The sequence below is a fragment of the Hevea brasiliensis genome, chromosome 15 (genome assembly GCF_030052815.1).
Source record: "Hevea brasiliensis isolate MT/VB/25A 57/8 chromosome 15, ASM3005281v1, whole genome shotgun sequence".
Classification (NCBI taxonomy): domain Eukaryota; kingdom Viridiplantae; phylum Streptophyta; class Magnoliopsida; order Malpighiales; family Euphorbiaceae; genus Hevea; species Hevea brasiliensis.
This window is the reverse complement of record NC_079507.1, coordinates 11,287,407-11,311,221: the sequence shown is the minus strand read 5'-3', so window position 1 is coordinate 11,311,221 and position 23,815 is coordinate 11,287,407. Positions and strand designations below refer to the sequence as shown.

Below are 23,815 nucleotides of genomic sequence, written 5' to 3'. Positions count from 1 at the left end.
CGAAATTGAAACCGCAACTGCATATCCCTAACTATTATATTCCTAATCTTATGGAAAATTTGACAAGATTTTTACAATTTTCATAGATTGAATTTAATATGAACTTTATACATTAATATTTCTAAATTTTAATATAATATAATTAAATTATATGTGAACTTTTATTATAATAAATTTATTTACTATAAACTTTTTATTAAGTATACAAAACTTTGTTGTTAGATGATATTTTTCTTCCTTTTTGCATAACTAAGTAGCAAAAGTACATAAGATTGTGATTTTATTATCATTATTATTATTTATAGAAGATCCTATTAGTTTCGCTTTCATTAAATTTTTATTTTTTTAAAATTTTAATTAATAATATTTTATAAATATAAGTAGAAAATTTCCTAATGTAATATAATAGATTCTTATTATATTAATATTTCTAAATTTTATTTAATTAAGTTTTTATAATAATTAATTAATTAATATTTTATAATAATTAAATATTCATAAAATGTCATTAAAATTTAATATTAATGGACAATGGCATCCATATTTGTATACACTATTGATATATATTTTAATTAAAATATAAATTTAATATTTAAGTTGTGGAGATGATTTTAATTAATAAATAGATTAATTGATTTGATTTTAAAAAATCTTTTTTGACTTTTAAATTGACAGTATGCTTAACATTACAGTTAAAAAACAATATATTAAATAAATTAATTAAAAATATCAAAATTAATTTATTTTAATATAGGAAAAAATTGAATTTAATATTAGTTGATTATAAAATTCAAAATAATTAAATTATTTTTAGTATTTTTAAATATTAATGTGTACAACAGTGCCAGCCAGATATTTTCTTTGAGTTGAGAATCAGACAAACCCATCTCTGCCGGTCGACCCGAACCAACCCGGAATCTATCCCGCACCAACCCCATTTTTAAGCCCCAGAAGTCCCAGCCCCCAACCGGCCTCCGTGAATTATTGCCACCGCCGGCGGCGGCGACAACGACTACTTCTGAAGACGTCTGATCTCTAAGTTTCATCTCTTATAGCAACTTTAAGGAAAAAATATTAGGTCGGAAGATCTGCTTCCAATCATGACCACCTCGGACGACGAGGACGATTTCTTGGCACACTTCCTCGAATCAGAGGTCCTCTCCGAAGTCTCGGATCAGGTATTTTGCAAAATTCGGTTCGATTTTATTTTTGTATCAATCAATTTGTTGATTAGTTTTTGTGAAAATTTTGATCGATTGCTGTAGGAAGAGGCGGAGGAGGCAGAGAAGGAAGAGGAGAAGGTGGAGGAGAAGGAGGAGGAGGAGCTAAAAGCGAAAAGAGTTCGTTTAAATGAAATTGAGAATCCAAAGGAGAAAGAGAAAGGGAAAGAGAAAGAGAAGCATAGTAGTAAGCCAAGGAGGATAGAGAGTGGGATATTGAGCAAGATCCCCCCTGAACTCTTCCCTCATATCCTCAAATTCCTTTCTTCTGAGGTCAATTTTTGGTTTTCCTTCTTTTAGTTTTAATTTTTGTTGTAATTTTTTCTTTTTATTAAATGAAATTAAAACTCTTAGATTTATTTTTTTCCCCTTTTTTGTTCTAAATGAATTGCAGGATCTTATGGCGTGCTCTCTGGCATGTAAATTTCTGAATTACGCTGCATCTGATGAGTCTTTATGGCGTCGCCTGTGAGTACTTCCATCAAACTTCTTATCTTATTAGTCTGTTATTGTTATATTAAGCAATTGATATTAATTCTATCATATCATCTTCCTTCAATTTTTTTTTTGAAAATATCTTCTTTCAAATTTGTAGCTACTTTCAACTCTCTCTCTCTCTCTCTTTTAATGAAAATTATCTATGCTAATAGCTAGAAGTACTTTTAAAATATAGTCTTGCTGATACGCCTGTTACAAGGGATAAAATTGGACATGTTTCGACATTTATAAGTTTTATCACACGAATCGGCATAATCAACCATTAGCTAGTTACCTCCCAACATCTAACCCAAAGAGCCTCTAATGGCTATTACTTATTTTTTATTTTATTTATTTATTTTGTTATGGGAAAAGGGAGGGGGGGGGGGGGGGGGGTTGGGGGAATGCGGTGGTTTGGTAAAGGATTACATTTTGAAGTGTGTTTTGTGTGCCTTTTTTTATTTATTTTTATGTATATGGTTGAGTAAATTACACAAACTTTTGTAGTGTTAATATATGTGGTGGAAGCTGCTTTACAGTGGTGGTTGGTTGTAGGGAAGGTCAGCAGTGGAGAAACTGATGGATGACATCCTTGAAAATTCTTTTTATTTAAAGAATATATTTTTGTCTTCACCCCATTAATCTAGGCTTGTAACTCTAACCTAGACCTCTAACCTTCTTTTTGAGGTTTTTGATATTAAAGGGCGTTTAGTCTTATTGGTTAAAATTTAACCTCCTTTTGAGTTTCTTGATGTTAAGAGAGGAAATCCCCTCCATTTTGGGGTTTTTGACATTATTATTAAGGGAAGTAAATAGTGAATCCTGCCATTCCCCAATAAACATGATTAAAGGATGTTAATTGTTACTCCTAGTATTGTCAAAAGCGCTATGCGACCTTAAGGCGAGAAGGTCCCCCATCACCTGAAGCGCTAGGCTTGCTCGAGTGAAGTGAGGTATTAATTTATTATAAAATAAGGATTACATTTTGAAGTGTGTTTTGTGTGCCTTTATTTATTTATTTTTATGTATATGGTTGAGTAAATTACACAAACTTTTGTAGTGTTAATATATATGGTGGAAGCTGCTTTACAGTGGTGGTTGGTTGTAGGGAAGGTCAGCAGTGGAGAAACTGATGGATGACATCCTTGAAAATTCTTTTTATTTAAAGAATATATTTTTGTCTTCACCCCATTAATCTAGGCTTGTAACTCTAACCTAGACCTCTAACCTTCTTTTTGAGGTTTTTGATATTAAAGGGCGTTTAGTCTTATTGGTTAAAATTTAACCTCCTTTTGAGTTTCTTGATGTTAAGAGAGTAAATCCCCTCCATTTTGGGGTTTTTGACATTATTATTAAGGGAAGTAAATAGTAAATCCTGCCATTCCCCAATAAACATGATTAAAGGATGTTAATTGTTACTCCTAGTATTATCAAAAGCGCTATGCGCCCTTAAGGCGAGAAGGTCCCCCATCACCTGAAGCGCTAGGCTTGCTCGAGTGAAGTGAGGTATTAATTTATTATAAAATAATAAATAATTAAATATACAATGTAAAAAAGTTTAACATATTACACAATCAATAAATTGTCAAATTATATATTCTTATTTCATAACATATTATGTGTTTTAAGCTTTAAAATTAAAATTATTCCTCTAATAATACAAAATGTTAAAGTAAAAATCATAAAGCACATAATATAATTTAAAATTCTAAATGTATTGATCAATTTCATTCATTATGTCATGCAATCTCAAAATCCTAATTATCTAGGGATTGTGTGGATGCAAAAAGGTGAAAACAAATTAGTTCAGCTTTTCTCTTTCTCAACTTTTTTTATTTTAAATTTCTTGCCTTTTTCTCACCTTGGGGGGCCTGGTGACGTCTCGTTTGGGCACCTAGGCAGCCCCTCGCTTGGAGGCTTTTTAGCGAGGTGCCTAGATTTCGCGTTGCTTGGGTGTCTAGGCAAGCGTCAAGGCACCTCTTGACAACAATGGTTACTTCATTAACCTAGTCTTTCTAATAGGGTAAAAAGGCAACAATATAATGAATTTGTAATAAAATTATTATCTACTACTTCTACCACAACCCATTGCCTCAACAATCGCCCTGAATGAGCCTTTACCATTTTTGCCGACATTTATATTTCAATAATATAATTTATTTATTCTTGTATATAAAGTAAACCATACGCTAAAAAAAAAAATCATTAACCCATTGATGGTTACACCCATAAGTGTCTTTATAACCTTTGCTTTCATAACATTTGATCCTATTCCTTTAACCCCATACTAAATGCAACCTTGATAGGCCTTTTAAAAGTGAAGTCAAAAGGATAAGTAAAATTGCTATCATATATAAATTGAAATTTTGCATATCTATGCTAATATGTATTGACCTTATAACCATGGTTATCAATATAGTTTGCATTTTCAAAATTTTGGCAGGTACTGTATGCGATGGGGTCTATTGCCCCCTTCCAAGAGGTTGTGTGATTGTGTTTGGAAGAAACTCTATATGCAGGTGCTTTTTTACTCTTAATGATTTCTAGTATTATTATAATTGTTCTCTCTCTCTCTCTCTCTCTCTTGTTTGCCATCATTTGCCCCGCTTTACTTGCCCTACTAATGGTAATGGATTAGGGAAAATATTTGTATTTTATAATTTTTAATTAGATAAATATGTGAAAACTTGTATATCTCTGAAGAAATACAATGGTGAACCTAGAAAAATTTTTTTCCCAGGACTAGTATATAAGTAAATTATATGAGATATTTGGTGCACTAAAAAATATGGTGTACTTAATACTACTCATATAAAAGCTGTTATGTCTTAATTTTAGAAATCCATGCCTTTGTAAGTGAACGTGCACATATACCATAAGCACATAATAATTTGCTTAATATATAGGGGCCAATTGTTAATTGATTTCTTATTAGTAAAAATACATTGTATAGTTTTTAAATTTCTTTTGTATTTTGGTGTAATGTGACCAATTTAGATAACAATCATGAAGTGCTAGCTTTTTTATTTTGTAGCATGATGAAGAGGGCATGTTAAACTGGTTAAATAACATATTCTTGAAGTGCTAGCTTTTTTATTTTGCAGCGTGATGAAGAGGACATGGTCAAGCTTGTTAGGAATTGCCCTCCTGAGTTTAAAGAGTACTACATGCAAATGCATGCAGCAAAGAGAAGTCAAGCTCCTCTTCCTTCTCAGGTAATGTAGGACGTTGTTTCCCTAAATTGTTTTTATATTTTCATTGTTTTGTTTGAACTATTTGTTATTTTAAATTAAGAAATTGCCTATTTCTCATGGCATTTCTGTATATGGGGTGCATAATTTGGGATTAGAGAACCAATGGTAAGTTGTTAATTCTGCCCATGGCAATTCTAAGATCTGCATTTATGAGGGTATGCATGCTTGATTTTAACGTTCATATTTTCTTTCTTTATTATTTTTTGTAAATTTTACTTGGTTTAGGTTGCATCTTTAGAGAAAAATTGTCACGATACAAATTCTTGGACTGGATCAACACTGAGATTTGGGCTGGTGTAGGCCCCTAAAATCCTATGCAAGCCAAAACTTGAAATGCTCCAATAAAACCGCCATGTGGCATTAGCATAACTCCCTCTTGGTGTGTACTAGTCAATCATCCTACTAAGCTAGTCTAACAAGTTGGAACTTACAAAAGTGACAAAGAAAACCAAGGTAAGAAGCTTGGCTAAGGGAATGTGGGATTCGGTAATGAGGCAAAGTGTAGGCACAAATTGGCTGAGTAATTTTATTACACGAAGGAAATAAAATATACAAAGGCTTTAGACAGTATACAAGGCGACTGTATAAGGATGCTTGCTAAGTGAGTTCTCTAATTATCCTAAATGAAGTCTCTGAGCTCCTATTTATGCTTATGCCACCTCCTTAAACATGTAGCTGAAATTGTGCCTTTAATAACTCAACTCAACTCAACTCAACTAAGCCTTTATTCCAAAAATTTGGGGTCGGCTATATGGATACGCTTTCACTACTCTAAACGATTTTGGGTTAAATCCTCAGAAATGTGTAATGCTTCTAGGTCATGTTGTACTACTCTTCTCCAAGTCAATTTAGGTCTACCCCTTTTTTTTATTCTATCCTCTAACCTAATGTGCTCTATTGTCTAACTGGAGCCTCCGTATATCTACGCTTCATATGACCAAATCATCTCAATCTCCCTTCCCTCAACTTATTTTCAATTGGTACCACTCCTATCTTTTTTCTAATACTCTTATTACGGACTTTATCTAGTCTAGTATGGCCACTCATCCACCTTAACATTCTCATCTCTGCAACTCTTATCTTAGACGCATACGATTCTTTCAGTGCCCAACACTCACTACTATATAACATAGCCAGTCGTATGGCTGTACAATAAAATTTTCTTTTCAACTTATTGGGAATCTTACAATCACATAAAACTCAGGTGGCACGTCTCTACTTCAATCATCCAGCTTTAATTCTATAACTAACATCCTCCTCATATCCTCCATCTACTTGAAGGACTGAGTCTAAATATTTAAAGTAATTGCTTTGGGACAGTACCACTCCATTCAAACTAATTCATTCCCTATCACCAGTTTGGCCTTTACTTGAAATTGTGCCTTTAATATGTTGTTAAAATCTACCTAAAATGGATGGTGGAGATCTCTCTTATTCCACCTCCTTAAAATGAATGGCTATGATTACATTGTCTATAAATATCTCTGAAAAATATCTTGCAAGTGGGAGAAAAATCTGGGGAGTGTAGCTTCTCTAAGAAGCTTCCTCGAAGTTGCTTGGTATTGGAGAAACTGCCTAGAACCTTCCTTTAGGCTGTGAAGGTTGCTGGAGCTGGTTGGAGTCTTTTAGAAAATTACAGCGCTGGCTGGTTGGTGTTGGGGCGCACTAGAAGTCTTTGGAGCTTCCTAGGGCGCTCTGGCATGTGTTAGGCGAATCTTGCTAGTGCTGGTGTTGGAACACGTTGGTTGCTTCTCGTAGGCATTGGAACTATCTGCAGCATGCTGAAATGTGCTGGAACGCACTAGGCAGTTCTTTGAAGGCGCTGATAGATTCTTGCCAACCCAACCTCGTTTTGGGGTGCTAGTTGGTTTGTTGACCCTCGTTAGTGTGCACAGCTTTTTCGCCCATTTTATTGGCTGCCTAGTCATCTGATAGGCCTGATTGGCTTATTGCTTTGACAGGTTGGTCCAAACCTTTATTGACGCAAAAAATTGAGGTGATTTGTGTGGGGAGTTTGCAATAGGCAACATTCTCTCACCCAGTCGAGCGGCACCCTCGACGCTCTACTATTTTCATATGCGGCAATTTGATCTTTGAATTGCCATAGTTCTTCCAAGGGTTCTCAGCTTGCTTCACTATCGAGCAGTTCCTTCTACTTAACCAACAGTTTCTGAGTTGGTGCTTAGTGGCCATGTCGCACAAGCCAGTCGAAAACAATCTCCTCTATTTCTTTGGAATATTGGGTATGAACGCTCCTTGGTGCTCTTGTAAGCAAATTAACATGAAAGACAGATGCATTTTTAAATTCGATGACAAGTCTACCTTATAAGCTTGCTTGCCAACCCGTTTGATAATGAGATAGGGAGCCTCGTATTTCCTTTAACAATTCTTGGTGCTGAACCTTCATACATTTGCCATGTTGGTATAGTTTAATTAGCACTAAGTGCCCTTCTGCAAAATTCTTGTGGGCATCTCTTTTGTCAGCCCATTTCTTTAAGTGCACATGTTGAAGGGGATGAAGGGAAGACAACATGTGTGCTCGTTATGGATCCTATGATTTTTTAGTCATGCCTTTCGGTTTGACTAACGCACCGGCAACATTCTGCACTCTCACGAACAAGATACTTGCTCTATACCTTGACAAATTTGTTGTAGTTTAATTAGATGATATTGTCATCTATGGTAATTCATTAGAGGAGCATGTGGAACACTTGAAGATGGTATGCAGTGCCTTGTGGGCCAATGTCTACCAATGCCACTAGTGTTGTGCCATGGACATCTATTTCTACTACATTTGACCTTGGTTTTGCCCTTTAACCTTGGCCTTAATTGCACTTAGCAATTATAGTAGGCAACTTGCCTCTCCCCTTGTGGCTTGGTTTCCTTTGAAACCAATGCAGCAAGCTTGCCCCTCTTGGGACACTCAAACGCTCTATGAGGTCTATTACAAATAAAGCAAGTAATTTTGGCTTTGGGAGAATGACCTTCTTTCTCCTTAGCCTTGTCCTTTGCCCATTTGTTCCCCTTGTTGTCCGTGGTATACTTGGACTTGTCTCCGCCTTTGGCTTTGTGGCTATGATCTGTCTTCTTCCCCTTATGCTTACTGGACTCCTCCTTCTTGAACTAGATTGGGGATTCGGGTACTGCCATTGTGGTGGCAAGGTCTTGCACACCCTTTGTGTTGCTACTCCACCTTTGCCCAGTTGGAAAGGCCATCAAGGAAGCAGAATAGAGCATTCTTCTCCCCCATATTCGGGATTTCCAACATTGATTTAGAAATCTCCTTAACGTACTTTTGGATGGTGTCCTCCTTGTGTTGCAGGCTAGGGCTTCACTTTCTACATTTTCGGGGTAAAATTGTTGCTTTAGCTCTTTGTTGAACTCCTCTCAACTGGAGATAGTGCAAGTCCCCTTTTTGATATCTTCATTATGCCTTCTCCACCACATGGTTGCCACATTGCTGAGGTAGAGTGGAACATTGCAAATTTTTGCTGCATCTTTGGTGATGCCAACTGCCTTGGAGTATTGCTCCACATTCCACGAGAAATTATTAATCTTGCGAGCATTTCGAGCCCCGCTTTATGCCTTTGGTTTAAGTGCATCAATTCTAGCATTTGGAGTGCCCCTGCAGGTGGCAACCCCATTGAGCAGCGTTGTCTTGCACAATGCAAGCTTCTCTAGCTTGTCCACCTACTCAGATATCATGTGCATCTTACAACATGGATAACCATACTATGTGCCAATCAAAAGGGAATATGGTGGGGGCAATTTTATCTCAGCAATGAAATTATCTAAGGGATTGAAGATGAATGAACCTAAGTTTCTGGCTACCTTCAAAGAGGATGAAGGGTAGTAAGGTGGGGGAGCATCTATTCCCACTCCTGTCCAACAGGTGCTTAAAGAATTCAAGGATGTCATGCCATTTGAACTTCCTAGGAAGCTGCCACCTAGAAGAGAGGTTGATCACGCGATTGAGCTTAAACCAGGGGAAAAACGGCTTGCCTTTGGCCTTTATCACATGTCTCCACCCTTGATTGAAGAATTGTGGAGACAATTGAAGGAGTTATTGGATGCTGGTTACATCAGACCCTCCAAGGCACCATATGGAGCACTGGTGCAGTTCCAAAAGAAGAATGATGGGTCACTTTGTTTGTGAATTGACTACTGGGCGTTAAACAAACTTACAGTCAAGAACAAGTATCCAATTCCATTCCTTGTGGACTCGTTCGACCAATTGGGCAAAGCAAAGGTGTTTTCAAAGCTGGACTTGCGCTGCAAGTATTATCAAGTGCGCATTATTCAAGGGGACAAAGGGAAGACAACACGTGTGACTCATTATGGATCCTATGAGTTTTTAGTCATGCCTTTCGGTTTGACTAACGCATCGGCAACATTCTGCACTCTCATGAACAAAATACTTGTTCCATACCTTAACAAATTTATTGTGGTTTATTTAGATGATATTGTCATTTATAGTAATTCCTTGGAGGGGTATGTGGAACACTTGAAAATGGTGTTCAGTACCTTGTAGGCTAATGAGCTTTATGTAAAGCAAGAGAAATGCTCAATTGCCCAAGAGGAGATGGCATTCTTAGGTCATATTGTTGGAGGGAGCATGTTGCATATGAATCCCTCTAAGGTGAAGGCTATTTAAGAGTGGGAACCACCCACAAAAGTGTTTTGCCATTGCGGCCCCACTTGTGGATTGGCACTGGCCTAGCAAATGCCAGCGCGCCTTTGAGGATTTGAAGGGTGCAATAGTGGCAGAAACTGTGTTGAATTTGCCTAATTATGAAAGCCCATGCGAGGTTTTCCATCGGTGGTGTTCTCATGCAAGGTATCTTATTGCTTTTGAGAGTATCGGTGGTGTTCTCATGCAAGGTATCTTATTGCTTTCGAGAGTCGAAAGGTAAATGATATAGAGAGGCGCTATACTGTCCAAGAGAAGGAAATGACTATGGTAGTTCATTGCCTCCATACTTGGCACCATTATCTCTTTGGTAGTAAATTCACTGTCAAAACAGACAATATTGCCACTAATTATTTTCAGACTCAGAAGAAGCTTTCTCTGAAACAGGCTAGATGGCAAGATTTCTTGGCCGTGTTTGATTTTCGGATGGAGTATAAACTGAGTAAAACTAATTTAGTTGCAGATGCTCTTAGCCGCAAGGATGAGTTGTTTGACTTTAGCCAACCCATTAGCAATATGTTGGGGAGAATCAAGGAAGGGCTAGAGCATGATTCTACGGCTAAAAGCTACATTTTGTTAGTCAAGGAAGGCAAATCTAGGATGTTTTGGCTTGAAGACGGACTACTTCTCACCAAGGGGTGCCAAGTTTATATGCCTTAGCATGATAATCGAGGGGGGGCTTAAAGAGTTTCATGATAGCCAATGGGTTGGGCATGCTGGCATTCGGCGCACCATAGCATTGCTTGAGGATGCCTTTTTTTGGCCTTGGATGATGGACAATAGCGAGGCCTATGTAAAATATTGTCTTGTTTGTCAACAAGATAAGATGGAGCATGAGCACCCTACAGGCCTATTGGAGCCGTTGTCTATTCAAGAGAAGCCTTAGGAAAGTGTCTTCATGGATTTTATAGTGGGACTTCCTCTTTTAGAATGTAGCGGGTGTATCTTCATTGTAGTTGACCCATTTTCAAAGTATGGTGTTTTTATCCCTGCACCGAAGGATTGCACAGTTGAGCAAACTGCCTAACTATTTTTGAAGCTTGTGCTTAAGTATTGGGAGCTGCCTAAGATCATTATCAGCGACTGGACTCTGAATTTACTAGACGATTTTGGATAGAATTGTTCAAGCTCATGGGGACAGAGCTAAACTTTTCCACAGCAATGCATCCCTAAATAGATAGACAAACAGAGAGGACTAATGCATTGCTTGAGATGTATTTGAGACATCATATAAGTGCTAACCAGTGGGAATGGGCTAAGTTGTTGGATGTGGCTCAATTTTCATATAATTTGCTACGAAGTGAGTCTAGTGTGGAATCAGCTAGAGTATCCACTAAGAGATTAGTAAGCACAAACAACCTAAGACCAATGGCTAATTGGGATGGTGAGAAAGAAGTAGGCGAGCTAAAACTCGTAAGCCAAACCAGAAGGTAGGAAGTTGGCAAAAGAGGTAAGCCAGGCCATTGACTTAACGATTGCATTCTATTCTTAAGTCGATATATTCTATCCATGCTCATGATGGGTAGCAGCAAAGCGCATGAAGAAATGGGCTGACAAGAAGAGATGCCCACGAGAATTTCAGGAAATGGACTTAGTGTTGGTAAAGATATACCAACATGGCAAAAGTATGGAAGGGTCAACACTAGGAATTGTGAAGGAAATACGAGAGTCCTATCAAGCTTAGAAGGTAGACTTGTCATCAAATTTGAAGATACATCTCGTTTTTCATGTTAGCTTGCTTAAACCATTCGTGAAAGGTTGAGAGAACCCAACAAGAGTAATCTCTACAAGGGCGCTAGGAGTTGTTCGCACCCAATATTCCAAGGAAGTAGATAAGATTGTTTCGGATTGAGTTATGCAACATGGTCATCAAGCATCAATTTGAGAGTTGGTGGTTAAGTGGAAGGGACTGCCAGACTGTAAAGCAAGCTAGGGCAAATTCAAAGATCAAATTGCCGCGTACGAAGATAGCAGAGCATCAAGGGCACTACTTGAATGGAGGGGGAAGAATGTTGCCTACCAAAAAAGTATCTCACACAAATTGCCTCAATTTTTTATGCCAATGAAGGTTTGGGCCAACTTGCCGAAGCAGCAAGCCAGTCGAGCCTATTGGGTGGCCAGGTGGCCAACAGAATGGGCGAGGGAGCTGTGCGTGACAGTGAGGGTCAGCGAGCCAACCAGCACCCCAAAATGAGGTTGGGTTGGCAAGAATTTGCTAGCACTTGCGAAGAATTGCCTAGTGCACCCAAGCACGTTCAAGCATGTCCCAAAGAGTTCCAGTGCCTACGAGAAGCACCCAACGTGTTCTAGCACCAGCAAGATTCGCTTAGCGCACACCAGAGCGTCCTAGTAGGCTTCAAAAACTTCTAGCGCCCCCCAACACTAACTAGCCAGCACCAGAATTTACTAGAAGACTCTAGCTAGCTCTAGCAAGCTTCATAGCCTAAGGAAAGGTTCCAGGCAGTTTCTCCAGCACTAAGCAACTTCAAGGAAGCTTCCTAGTGAAGCTACACTCTCTAAATTTTTCTCTCATTTATAAGATATTTTTGGGAGATATTTTTAGATAATGTAATCATAGCCACTCATTTTAAGGAGGGGGAATAAGAGATATCTCCACTGTTTATTTTAGGCAGAATTTTAACTACACATTAGAGGCACAATTATAGCCACATGTTTAAGGAGGTGGCATAAGTATAAATAAGAGATTGGGGACTTCATATGGGACAATTAGAGAGCTCACTTAGCAACCATCCTCCTACAACCACCTTGTATACTTTATAAAGCCTCTGTATAGTTTCTTTCCTTTGTGTAATAAAATTACGTAGCCAATTTATGTATACACTTTGTCTCATTACGAAATTCCCTCACATTCCCTTAGCCAAGTTTCTTACTTTGGTTTTCTTTTGTCACCCTTGTTAGTTCTAGTTTGTTGGACTAACTTAATAGGAAGGCTGACTAGTATACGCTAATGGGGAGTTGTGATAGTGCTGCATGGTGGTTTCATTGGGCCATTTTATTATTGTCATGATAATTACACACACACACAAGGGGGAGATAATAAGTCAACTCTCTACTCGATATATGATATCCATATGTGGGGGCCTCAACTTAACCTATTACATATCAACATCCATAACATGCATGCAAAATAAATATTACAAACAAATAACACAACTTTTAAGGAATCTTATGAAGTGTGAGAATTTACTACCTAATATAGTCCATGATAATTGTTCGATGAAGAAGGATGGAATGCATGGATATGTTGGAAGTACTAGTATTTTAGTTGTTATATAAGGAAAAATAGGTGAACATGGATGAGCATTATGGAATAATTCACATAACATCTATAACTATCATTTTTAAGCATAATCAACTCCTAAGTATGAAACGTATCAACAAACAATAAAATCGCATAAGCAACATAATTGCCAAGGAATGATATAGAATTAATACATGCACACGTGTCCATACCCTGAGTGGGCTGATCCCCTCTATTTGCTCTTTTGGATCTATCCCAAACCATAGTGAGCTCAACTCCAACCAGGTCATTTATTCTAATCTCTATTGAAACATATTAGCCCAAAACTACACAAACATATCATAAAGCATATTTTTGAACTAGATGTCCAAGAAAAAAAAAAGGTCATTTACTTTGCAAGTTACAACCCTAGGTTATGTAGACGGTGGACACTTACAACCTAAAGCTCTAATATAAATTTTGTCGCAATCCAAACTCATAGGCCAGACTAGTGTTAGGACTTAGGCTCACATGAGGCCCAAAAGCTCGTAGCAAACCTAAATATGAAATAGCATGTTTTGAATAAGGTTTATACACACAACATAACATACGTTTGGAGGAGAGCTCAACTCAACTTGCTACTCATATATGGTATTCATATGTGGAGAGGTCAACTCAACTCATTATATATCTACATCCATAACATACATGCAAAATATAGCCCAAAATATGGTCAAACCACATGATGTTGGAGTTTTACCAATTCGAATATGGTCCTAGAATGCACAGAAGACGCTAGTTACAAATAGGTAGTTCATTTCTCCAAATTCTTGTTTGATTGTTGAAAATCTACCAGATTAACCATGGCCCTCAATTGAGAATCTCGGTTGTCCGATGTCTAGACGATAAGGTCGGTGCCAAAAGAATGATGGAAAGATGAGGAATACATTCCTAGTGGCTAATCGTTGGAACTACGCACATATTGTCCGAAATCGGCCTTAAAGGCCGTGAATAGCACTGTCGCTAATCTGCATATTAGGTGAATATCAAGTGGTGGTCCTAGTTAGGACATGAACCAAAAGCTCAGGAGTTCAACGCCATCTATTTTAGGCCAAACGTAGGAATTGGAAGTCTTTGAGAATGCTGTAACTCTCTCTCCTCTCATTTGGTGTTGCTAGGGATGTGCTATCAGTTGGTTTGGATTTGAACCTTAAAAACTAAAAACTGAAATCCCATAAAATAGAAACAGAACCAAATTGATTCAGTTTTTCAGTTTGAATAGAATGGCCAAGCAAATAATGCCATTTTAGTTTACACTTCCAATTCCCAGTTCCCTCTATGACTCTACCCACCTAGATGAACAATCCCAACCACCACCCATTACGAAATTAACAAAATTTCAACTAAATAAATTCCGAAAATAGATTACAAGAGAATGGGAGTATGAGGAACAAATCCTAGCAACCAAACAGATCATCATTGATGATTGTATCATGGGAGGAACTGAAGAATCTCTCATCTCTCTTATTGCTCTCATTGCTGTCGACCTCAGCTAGCCGTCGAAGGAGGATGTTCTTGAGCCACGAGATGAGGGATAACGGGGGAGGATGTTCTTGTGGAATGGGATAAGGGAGCGATAGAAAGACGTCCTGAGGAGGTGCAATAGTCGGTGTTGGCGTTATGGGTTGGGTGGGAGAGAAGAAACTGAGATTTTGGTGGGAGGAGAGAGAGAGAAGGGAGAAAGAAGGAGGGGGGGGGGGGGGGGGTGGCAAGGGACGAGGGAAGATGAGAACAATTGAGATGCTAGGTGGGTGAGAGGGCATGCGGCGCAAATAGATGAATGAGAAGAGATGATAGGAGGATGTAGTAGAGTTTGGTTCGAAGCTTTCTTGAAATGGTGGGCTAGCCTTTGCAGACAAATTGGATTGGAGTCACTAGACTGCAAGAGATGACAAGGGCTTTATCTGGAGGTTTAATTGAAAAAGCCCATTTTCATTTGGTTCATTTTATTGTTGATTTTCTATAAAAAAAAATAATAAATAAAACTGAATAGAAAATCAAAGTTCTCAAAAATTTATAATCAAACTGAACCAATTCATCCAAAAAATTTTTTTGTTAAAATTGTTTAATGCACACCCCTAAGCGTCGCTACTGTTGATTCTATTGTTTTTAAAGGTACTGCTGGAGCTAGGGAGCATGGATTTAAATTACAGTGATGACCATGAGCAACAAAAATAGGTTTGTAATGGCTGTAACGTAATCTTAGCCTAAAAAATGAAGATTTGTGATGATGGAAAATTCGAGATTGGAAATTTGTGATTAACAGATGAAGTTTAGAAAGTAGAAACAAAATAAGCTCTCTTCCGCTTTGCACTAAAAATAAAAAGAATTTCTGTCTATGTGGGTAATGGCAATTACCTGTTAAGTAATGACCGGTAATGACAGTTACCCATTACTCATATTTTGCCATTATGTAAAGAGCATATTGGTAGCAATCCCCCCAAATCTGTAAATAATGGTCATTACGTAATGTAATAGCCATTATTTAAAACCATGCCAAGGAGACGCGAAGAAGGCTGCTGGTTCTTTGGCCATAGCTAGTGATGTTGGCTAATGATTAGTCAAATGGGTCAAAGGCTTTCTTTCTCTCTCTCCTCCCCACCATTCGCCCCCCTTTTTTTTGCTTGCTTCTCTCTCTTGTTGCCATTGGGAGAGACTAAAAACACGAAAAATAAATTATTTTAATTAATTATAATACTGGCAAAATTATGGACCACTTGTAAAAATATTTAAATACTAAAAAATAATTAAAATGCACCAACTTTACTTGAAAAACATTCAAAATCAATTTGAAAAAATTTTTAAATGCCGAAATTAATCCCATAAAATCCAAAGTACCCTAAAATACAACTTAACTCAACTAAACCTTTATACCAAAAAATTGGGGTCGACTGTATAGATTCTCTTTCTCCACTCTAAACAATTTTGGGTTAAATCCTTAGAAATGTATAATGCTTTTAGGTCATGTTGTACTACTTTCCACCAAGTCAGTTTAGGTCTACCCCTTCTTTTCTTTCTATCCTCTAACCTAATGTGCATTACTTGTCTAACTGGAGCCTCCGTGTGTCTGCGCTTCACATGATCAAACCACCTCAATCTTCTTTCTCTCAACTTATCCTCAATTAGCACCACTCTTACCTTTTCTCTAATACTCTCATTACGGACTTTATCTAGTCTAGTATGGTCACTCATCCACCTTAACATTTTCATCTCCGCAACTCTTATCTTAGATACATACGACTCCTTTAGTGCTCAACACTCACTACCATATAACATGGTCGATCGTATGGCTGTACGATAAAATTTTCCTTTCAACTTATTGGGAATCTTACGATCACATAAAACTCCTATGGCACGTCTCCACTTTAACCATCTAGCTTTAATCCTATGACTACCATCCTCCTCACATCCCTCATCTACTTGAAGGATTGAGCCAAGATAATTAAAGTGATTACTTTGGAACAGTACCACTCCATCCAAATTAACTCCTTTCCTATCACCAGTTCGGCCTTCATTAAACTTGCAATGCATGTATTCTGTTTTCGTTTTGCTTAACTTAAAGCCCTTTGACTCTAGAGTACTTCTCCAAAGCTATAGTTTTCTATTGACTCCTCGCATCTCATCTATCAGAACTATATCATCCGCAAACATCATGTACCAAGGGATACTCTCTTGTATATGTTTCGTCAATTCATCTAAAACTAATGTAAAAAGGTATAGGCTTACAGTCGAACCTTGGTGTAATCCAACTGAAATAGGAAAATCTCTTGTGTACCCTCCCACTGTGCGCACAATAGTAGTTGCTCCTTCGTACATATCTTTCACCACTTGTATGTATCTAATAGATACCCTCTTTTGTTCTAACACTCTCTATAAGACATCTCTTGGAACACTATCATAAGCCTTCTCCAAATTGATAAAAACCATGTGTAGATCTTTCTTTATATCTCTATATTTCTCCATCAAGCTTCTAATGAGAAATATCGCTTCTATAGTTGAACGACCGGGCATGAAGCTTAATTGATTGGGAGAGATAAAAGTGTCATGACGTAGTCGATGTTCTACAACTCTCTTCCACACTTCATAGAATGGCTCATGAGTTTAATTCCCCTATAGTTTAAGTAACTATGTATATCTCCCTTATTTTTAAAAATAGGTACTAAAATACTCTTCCTCCATTCATCAGACATTTTCTTTGGGTTTAGAATCTTATTAAACAGTTTAGTTAACCATACCACTTCCATATCTCTCAAACACTTTCACACTTCAATTGGTATTTCATTGGGTCCACAGGCTTTACTCACTTTTATTCTCTTAAGTGCTTCATTTACTTCTAAAAATCTAATCCTTCTAGTATAATTCACATTCTTTTCTATTGCTCTATAGTCCATATTCACGCTATTACCATTTTGACTATTATTAAAGAGATTATCAAATAATTTCTTCACCTTTCTTTAATGTCGTCATCTTTCACCAATACTTTTGCTTCTTTATCCTTAATGCACCTAACTTGATTGAGATCTTGACATTTCTTTTCTCTCCTCCTTGCTAATCTATAAATATCTTTCTCTCCTTCTTTAGTTCCAAGTTTCTTGTATAACTTTTCAAAGGCCTGCGCTCTTACTTGACTAATTGCCTTTTTTGCCTCTTTCTTTGCTATCTTGTACTGTTTATATGCCACATTATTATCACACTTAGATAATTTCTTATACCATTCCCTCTTTCTCTTCATTGCCTCTTTCTAATATTTGATGCCATCTGTATCCACATACCATTGGCATCTACATCCAGCTTTCATGCTTCAGACTCGAAAAGCTCATTTTTGAACTTTACTTGCTTTACTCCTTTGAACTCCCACCACTTTGTTCGAGCTGCACCATTTACCCTAAAATACATAAAATGAAAATTCGGGGTATTTCCAATCTACATTGCAATCCTCTCTTGAGATACTTCCTGCATCATCTCAAGTATGCTTGTCACTTTCTTATGTCTTACAACTTCAATATGCTTAACCTTCCATACTGACATTTTTTAGTATGCAATACAAAGGTTCAAACCATGTCAATTTCTTTTATTTCAATTTTTTATCAATAGTTGTAACTTAAACCTTCCTACAAATGCATTATTTTCTTATTTAGTTCATCATTATAGTTTCAAATGTCCATCTTAGCATCCTTATTTTTGCCACATTAATTTTGTGAATGTGTTGTTTCATCATTGCTCAACACTCATGGCCATTCATCATAGCTGGCCAGTCTTTTTCCACTTGTCAACTAGAACTTCCTCTTCATTCTTCCACTTGGTGTTTTGCAATCATGTAGAACTTACTGTTGCTGTTTTCCACTTCACATATCCCCACTTTGACATCGTTTCCACTCTTTGCATAATAAATCATAGGTATCTGAAGTGCGGTTTTAAATGCCATCTAAGCTAATCCCATTTTGATCACTTGCCCTTCCAATGCATTTATCATTTTTTTTCTACTTAATTTGAAACCCTTAAGACTCTAGTTTAGTGCTAAGATTAAGGAAGTAGAGTGGTTAGTGAGTTGTGAGTGGAAATATAAGAATTAATAGAGAGGAAGTAGTTAGAGAATATGTTGTAATTAGTTAAGTGTGTCTGTGACAGTTATAAGCGGGAATTGAGTATAAAATGTAAGAAAAGCACATTCACTATTCAAATACAAGAATTATCTCTCTTCTTTTCTATATTCTTTCTAAATTTTATCCTCCTCCTCCTTCTTTTCTTAACCAAGTCTCTTTCTAGCTTTCTTTCTCTGTTTTTGGATTAAGTGCAGGTCTGATACATAACAAATTGGTGTCAGAGCTTGGTTCTAAGTGGGCTTAAGCTGAAAAAGTGGTTCATCTGAGTTGCACCCAAGCTAGGATCAGGTTTCTTAATGATCTTCTCTCTCTCTTTCTCTCTCTTCTTTCCCTCTAAATTTCTTCCCCTAAAAATTTCTTCCTCAATTCCTTCTTCCTTCTTACCTTGAATTTTCTTCCCTTCTTTCCCAGAAAGTTCTTCCCTTTCTTTCCCCCTGTTTCTTGCTTTGTTTCTTGTTCTCAGCAGTACCCTGTTTCTGTTTTTTTTTTTTTTTTTCTTTTGAGAATCCAAATTCCCTTCTCATTCTCTTCCTTTCATTTTTTTTCTTCTTTCTTTCTTCTTGAAATACAAATTTCTTTCTTCCTTTTCCCAAGAGCCATGAAATTAGTGTTTCTTCATGCAATTTTGGAAACCCCTCTTTCTTCCTCAAATTTCTGTTTCTTTTCTTGAAATTCTTTTCTATTCTTGATCTTTCTTCAATCTTTTCTTTTCTTCTGTTCTTTCTCTTCGTTACCAATTGTTGGCTCCAAAGCTCTGTTAGGGTTTCAGAACTGGTACGTGGATGGACTGATTCAATTTTCAGTTTTTGTGAGTCGGAAACATGAATGAATTTGTGATAATAAGTCAAGAAATGGTTAGATTGCTGAGCTGGAAGAAAAGATGAGGGATTTCCAAGAGGAGTCTCGGGGGTTGAAAGAGGAAGTGAAGAAAACTTGTCTGGAACTCAATTCTTTCAAGGGGGGATTTCGAGCCTTTATGAATATTATGATGAAAGATAAGGGTAAAGAGGTTTGCAGCAATGAGGATGAATTGGCTAGATATGAGAACAAGGTTTTTGAGGACAGAGGACTGTTCTCATTCAAAGACTTCTTTAATTCCCATCCAAAGGATCAAGAGCCAAATGAAGACCAAGATGACCCAAGTGAAGTTTCCGATAAGAATGGCAAGGGCACTGAGATGAAACAGAATTTTATTGCTAATACATTTTGTGTGAGTTAGTATTCTAAGGAGGAAAATGGTGAAGAGGGTTATGAGGGGCAACCATATTATGCAATGGGAAAACAAGAGTTGAATATGAAATGAAAGTCCTTGGTTCAATGACACAAAAGATGATTTTGCCGCAGTTAGAAATTGAAGAAGTGTTGGACCAGAAAATTGCGATATTAGAGATTTAAGCTGCACAACCCAAAGACATGCTGGATTAGAAAATAACATTGGAGATTAAAGCTGCACAACCCACAGCCCATAAACTTGTAATTTCTTGGAGCGATGGGGATGGATTGAGCTTAGTAATTCAAGAGGACCATGATTTTGAGTTCTATTCTTGTGTTTTCTTGTGTTTTCCTAATTTCCATAGAGGGTAAATGGGAGAAATCAAGAACGCTGAAGAAAAAAAAAAAATCTTGAAGGGAGCTGCATCTATAATTCTTGAAGAAGATGAATTTGAAAGATGGAGAAGGTAGACAAAAAAGAGGCAAATATGAAGAACCAGTTCCAGTATGCAGGTTATTAGATTTGCACATTAAGATCCATTATAGGTCCTCGTAGTAGCTTGTGGTCTATAATTGCAATATTTTTTTGCTGATTGTTGTCTCTTTCATCATTCTTGAGGATAAGAATGATTTCAAGGAGTGGGGAATGTTATGATTAAGGAAGTTGAGTAGTTAGTAAGCTGTGAATAGAAGTATAAGAACTAACAGAGAGGGAGGAAGTAGTTATAGAACTGTTAGAGAATCTATTGTAATTAGTTGAGTGTGTCTGTGACAGTTATAGGAGGGGACTGAGCATAAAATGTAGGAAAAGCACCTGTATTTCTCATTCAAGAATCAAAGTCACGAATTATCTTGCTTCTTCTCTATATTCTTTCTAAATTTTCTCTCCCTTCTCTTTCTTTTCTCAACCAAGTCTATTTCTAGATTCCTTTCTCTGTTTTTGGATTAAGTGCAGGTCTGATACATAACATTTAGGTGCTTCTTCAACACCAAATTGGTTTTATCTGTTAAAATGAATCCATTTATGAAGGATATGGAGGATTTCATCCGAAGTTATATCCTAGGAAGCGGAAACCTACCTATTTTGATGGTATTTTAAAGGATTGTCACACATCACTCTGAGCAACAATGATTTTGCATTCTTAGTCAAATTTTGAGATCTCTGTGATACAAGCATCTAAAAGTAGATTTAGAGCCATGCATATGCATTTAGTCAATTCTTTTTATCCACTTGATATTTGACTATGCAAAATGAAGATTATGCGTTAATTATACGTATATTTTCTTACTTATTTGGTTATTTTTGTGAAGGTGAAAGATGATCAGATAATTCTTGACAAGACAATTGCTGATCAGGTGTCTATATGGAAAAAGAGCAAAGGCCTGACTGATAAGGTGGTCACTGACCATACTTGTTCTGGAGAGAAGTGTTCTTACCACCAAATTGGGGATGTTTTTGTTTGTGAGAAGACCGGAAATGTTCACGGTATAAAATCTGTGCTTGTATATGGGCAAATGTGTCTTTATATTGGGACATCAGGGCATAACATATGATCTTGTTTCATTTTCAGTGTGTGATGATACATGCAGAGAAGTTGTTATAAACCCTGTAAATGAGCTTTTGGTCTGCACAATTTCCGGGCTTTGTTTTGATAGATTAGTGTCACCAGATGAAATGGAGCCATGTCCTGTAAGTTAAATTTTCCTCTTGCTCAGTTTTGTAATGGAGTAAAAATCCATGCCCTTTCATTTCCTTTCTGCCATCTACTATTTTTGAACTATATTAGCCTGCCAAGGATGCAATTCTCTGGTCCTGATGAATACCCTTTATCATTTTATGCGGGTCCTATTGTATCTTCTATGTCATCTTTATTTTACGGAAAAATGGTACCTGTTCTGTCAAATGTTATAGCGTCCTGTGGTTATAGAATCTTGAATGTTATTTATGTGATAGCTATTAAGAACAGAAAAAAAATCAGCATTAAACTCAAGTAATCTGTTCATGAAATAAGGAAAATATAGTATATCTTAATTTTAAATGGCAGAGATTTTAATATAACTTCATGTATAATCTAATTTCTAAAGTTCACAATTAATCTATAACTCCTTTTTGCTAAATTTTTTAATTTTGTTATTTAGAAAGTCACTGCTATTGAGTTATTCGTAATCCTTTGTGTTCCTTGTGATAGGCGGAAGGCGCAGCAACAGATGAAGCAGAGCCATTCATGGGATCTGGTCGTTTTGGTAATTGAAGATATTTTCATATTATATCTTTCAAATTACTCTTAATGGTAATGTAATATATATCATTGCCTTGTTTGTTTATGGCAGCACGAGCTTACTTGTTGGGATATAATTGCGACGATGAGAAGGAGCTAGAAGCTTGTTTGAGGTTTTGCTGATCCAAATCTTAGTTTGCATGAGTTGGATGCATAGAATATCAAAGATGTCATAACTTTGCCATATAAGTAATTCAAGTGATTAATTTTACAGTTACATTGTCTGTGTGTATTGAACGCTTAGGCAACTTTCTTCTGACACTTTCTTCCTGTAGTTATGTTGCTTTGCTGTTATGTGGGCCGGCTTGCATGCGCAATAAACCTTGAGCTAAGTGAAATTTGGGGCGTTTGGGTTTGTAGATTTCATCTGATTTTACAGTTTTGCTTGAAATAGGAAATAGGCTTCAGGCTTGGGGAGTTCTCATCTTATCGTAGTTATAATAGGTGCACCTAATTTTTAGATGCAAGCAACAAAATCTAGCGACAGGAGTAACTTCTTTCTAAAGGATTACAGTGATTATTGGTTACAGCTGATAGAGTTTGTTTCGCGATAAGAGTATTTGGGCGGGTTGAAGAATCAAATATTAAGTCTCTGTTTGATTTGCGAGAAATAATTTACATGTAGAAAATATTTTTTAATATAATAATTTTTATTAAAATAGTTTTTATTATTTAGTGATAATATTAAATTAATAATATGTACTTATGTTAGGTATATATAAATATTTTTATATCTTAATAAAATTATTAAAATTTAGAGAAAGATTTAATTTTTTTTTAAGGATAAAAGTAATTTTTTTTAAAAATGATATATTTTTTTATTTAAAAAAATATTTTTTATAAATTTTTTTAAAGTGATTTAAATGTTGAAAAATATGAAAGAAAATATTTTCTATAAAATAAATAAAGACTAAGATTATTAAGAAGTATTGCTTGCGTTTGTAAGGGTTGGGGGCTACTGTCTAGTGGGATTTCCTTCTCGCATCTTTTTACAAAAATTATTTATTAAATATTATTTCAAAATTTTAATTATATATAATATTAAATAAGTAATTAATTATTTGTATTTTACACATTTTATTTTAATGAAAAATATATTTTATCTCAAGTTACTATTGTATCCTCTTCCGTGGTTCGGAGTAAAGGAATCCCACAATAAAAATATGAGAACGAAGTACATATATAAACACATGAATGAGGAGACGAATTTAACAACAGAAAAATATTTTTATATAGTTTTATATTTTTAAAATAACACTAAAAAAGCAAAACTCTTGGTGGTATATTTACAAATTTGTCATTAATAATATCTTTATGAAATATTAGCAATAAATTTTTATCACAGAATTGTTCTTCATTCATTAAAAATTATTTAATTTATTGTTATAAAATTAATAAAGAAAATATTTGGTATGCCTAATTAATTTAAATATTTCAATTTTTATTTATAATAATAAAAGTTTTAATACTATTTTAAAAAATAAAATAAAAATAAAAAATCATGTTAAATTTTCTAGTACTTCTGAGTTAATATGTAGAAATAGAACATTAAAGTGATATGACATTATAATGAACAGAAATTTTGTAAACAATATTTTTTTTAATCAAAAAGTAAAATTAAGAGTTCAAAACCACATTAGAAAATTATGTGTATCATAAATTATTAATTTAATATTTATAAAAAGAGCTTTAACCAATCTTATTTTCATTTGAATTAGACTATAAATTTCATTTCTAATTGAATTTGTATAAATCCCTTTTTTAATTTAGATTAAATTA

The 23,815-nt window shown here is 35.9% G+C and overlaps 1 protein-coding gene across 1 annotated transcript; it reads left to right on the top strand.

Annotated features, from left to right (window-relative positions):
- Positions 1-858: 858 nt before the first annotated feature.
- On the top strand, positions 859-22,395 carry LOC110633625 (F-box protein SKIP31). The gene is made up of 9 exons (XM_058136119.1): positions 859-1,178; positions 1,266-1,493; positions 1,615-1,688; positions 4,141-4,216; positions 4,802-4,912; positions 21,069-21,243; positions 21,329-21,447; positions 21,947-22,001; positions 22,089-22,395. Exons 1-9 carry the CDS (start codon positions 1,101-1,103, stop codon positions 22,157-22,159), a joined length of 987 nt encoding a protein of 328 aa, XP_057992102.1. The 5' UTR covers positions 859-1,100; the 3' UTR covers positions 22,160-22,395.
- Positions 22,396-23,815: the final 1,420 nt, after the last annotated feature.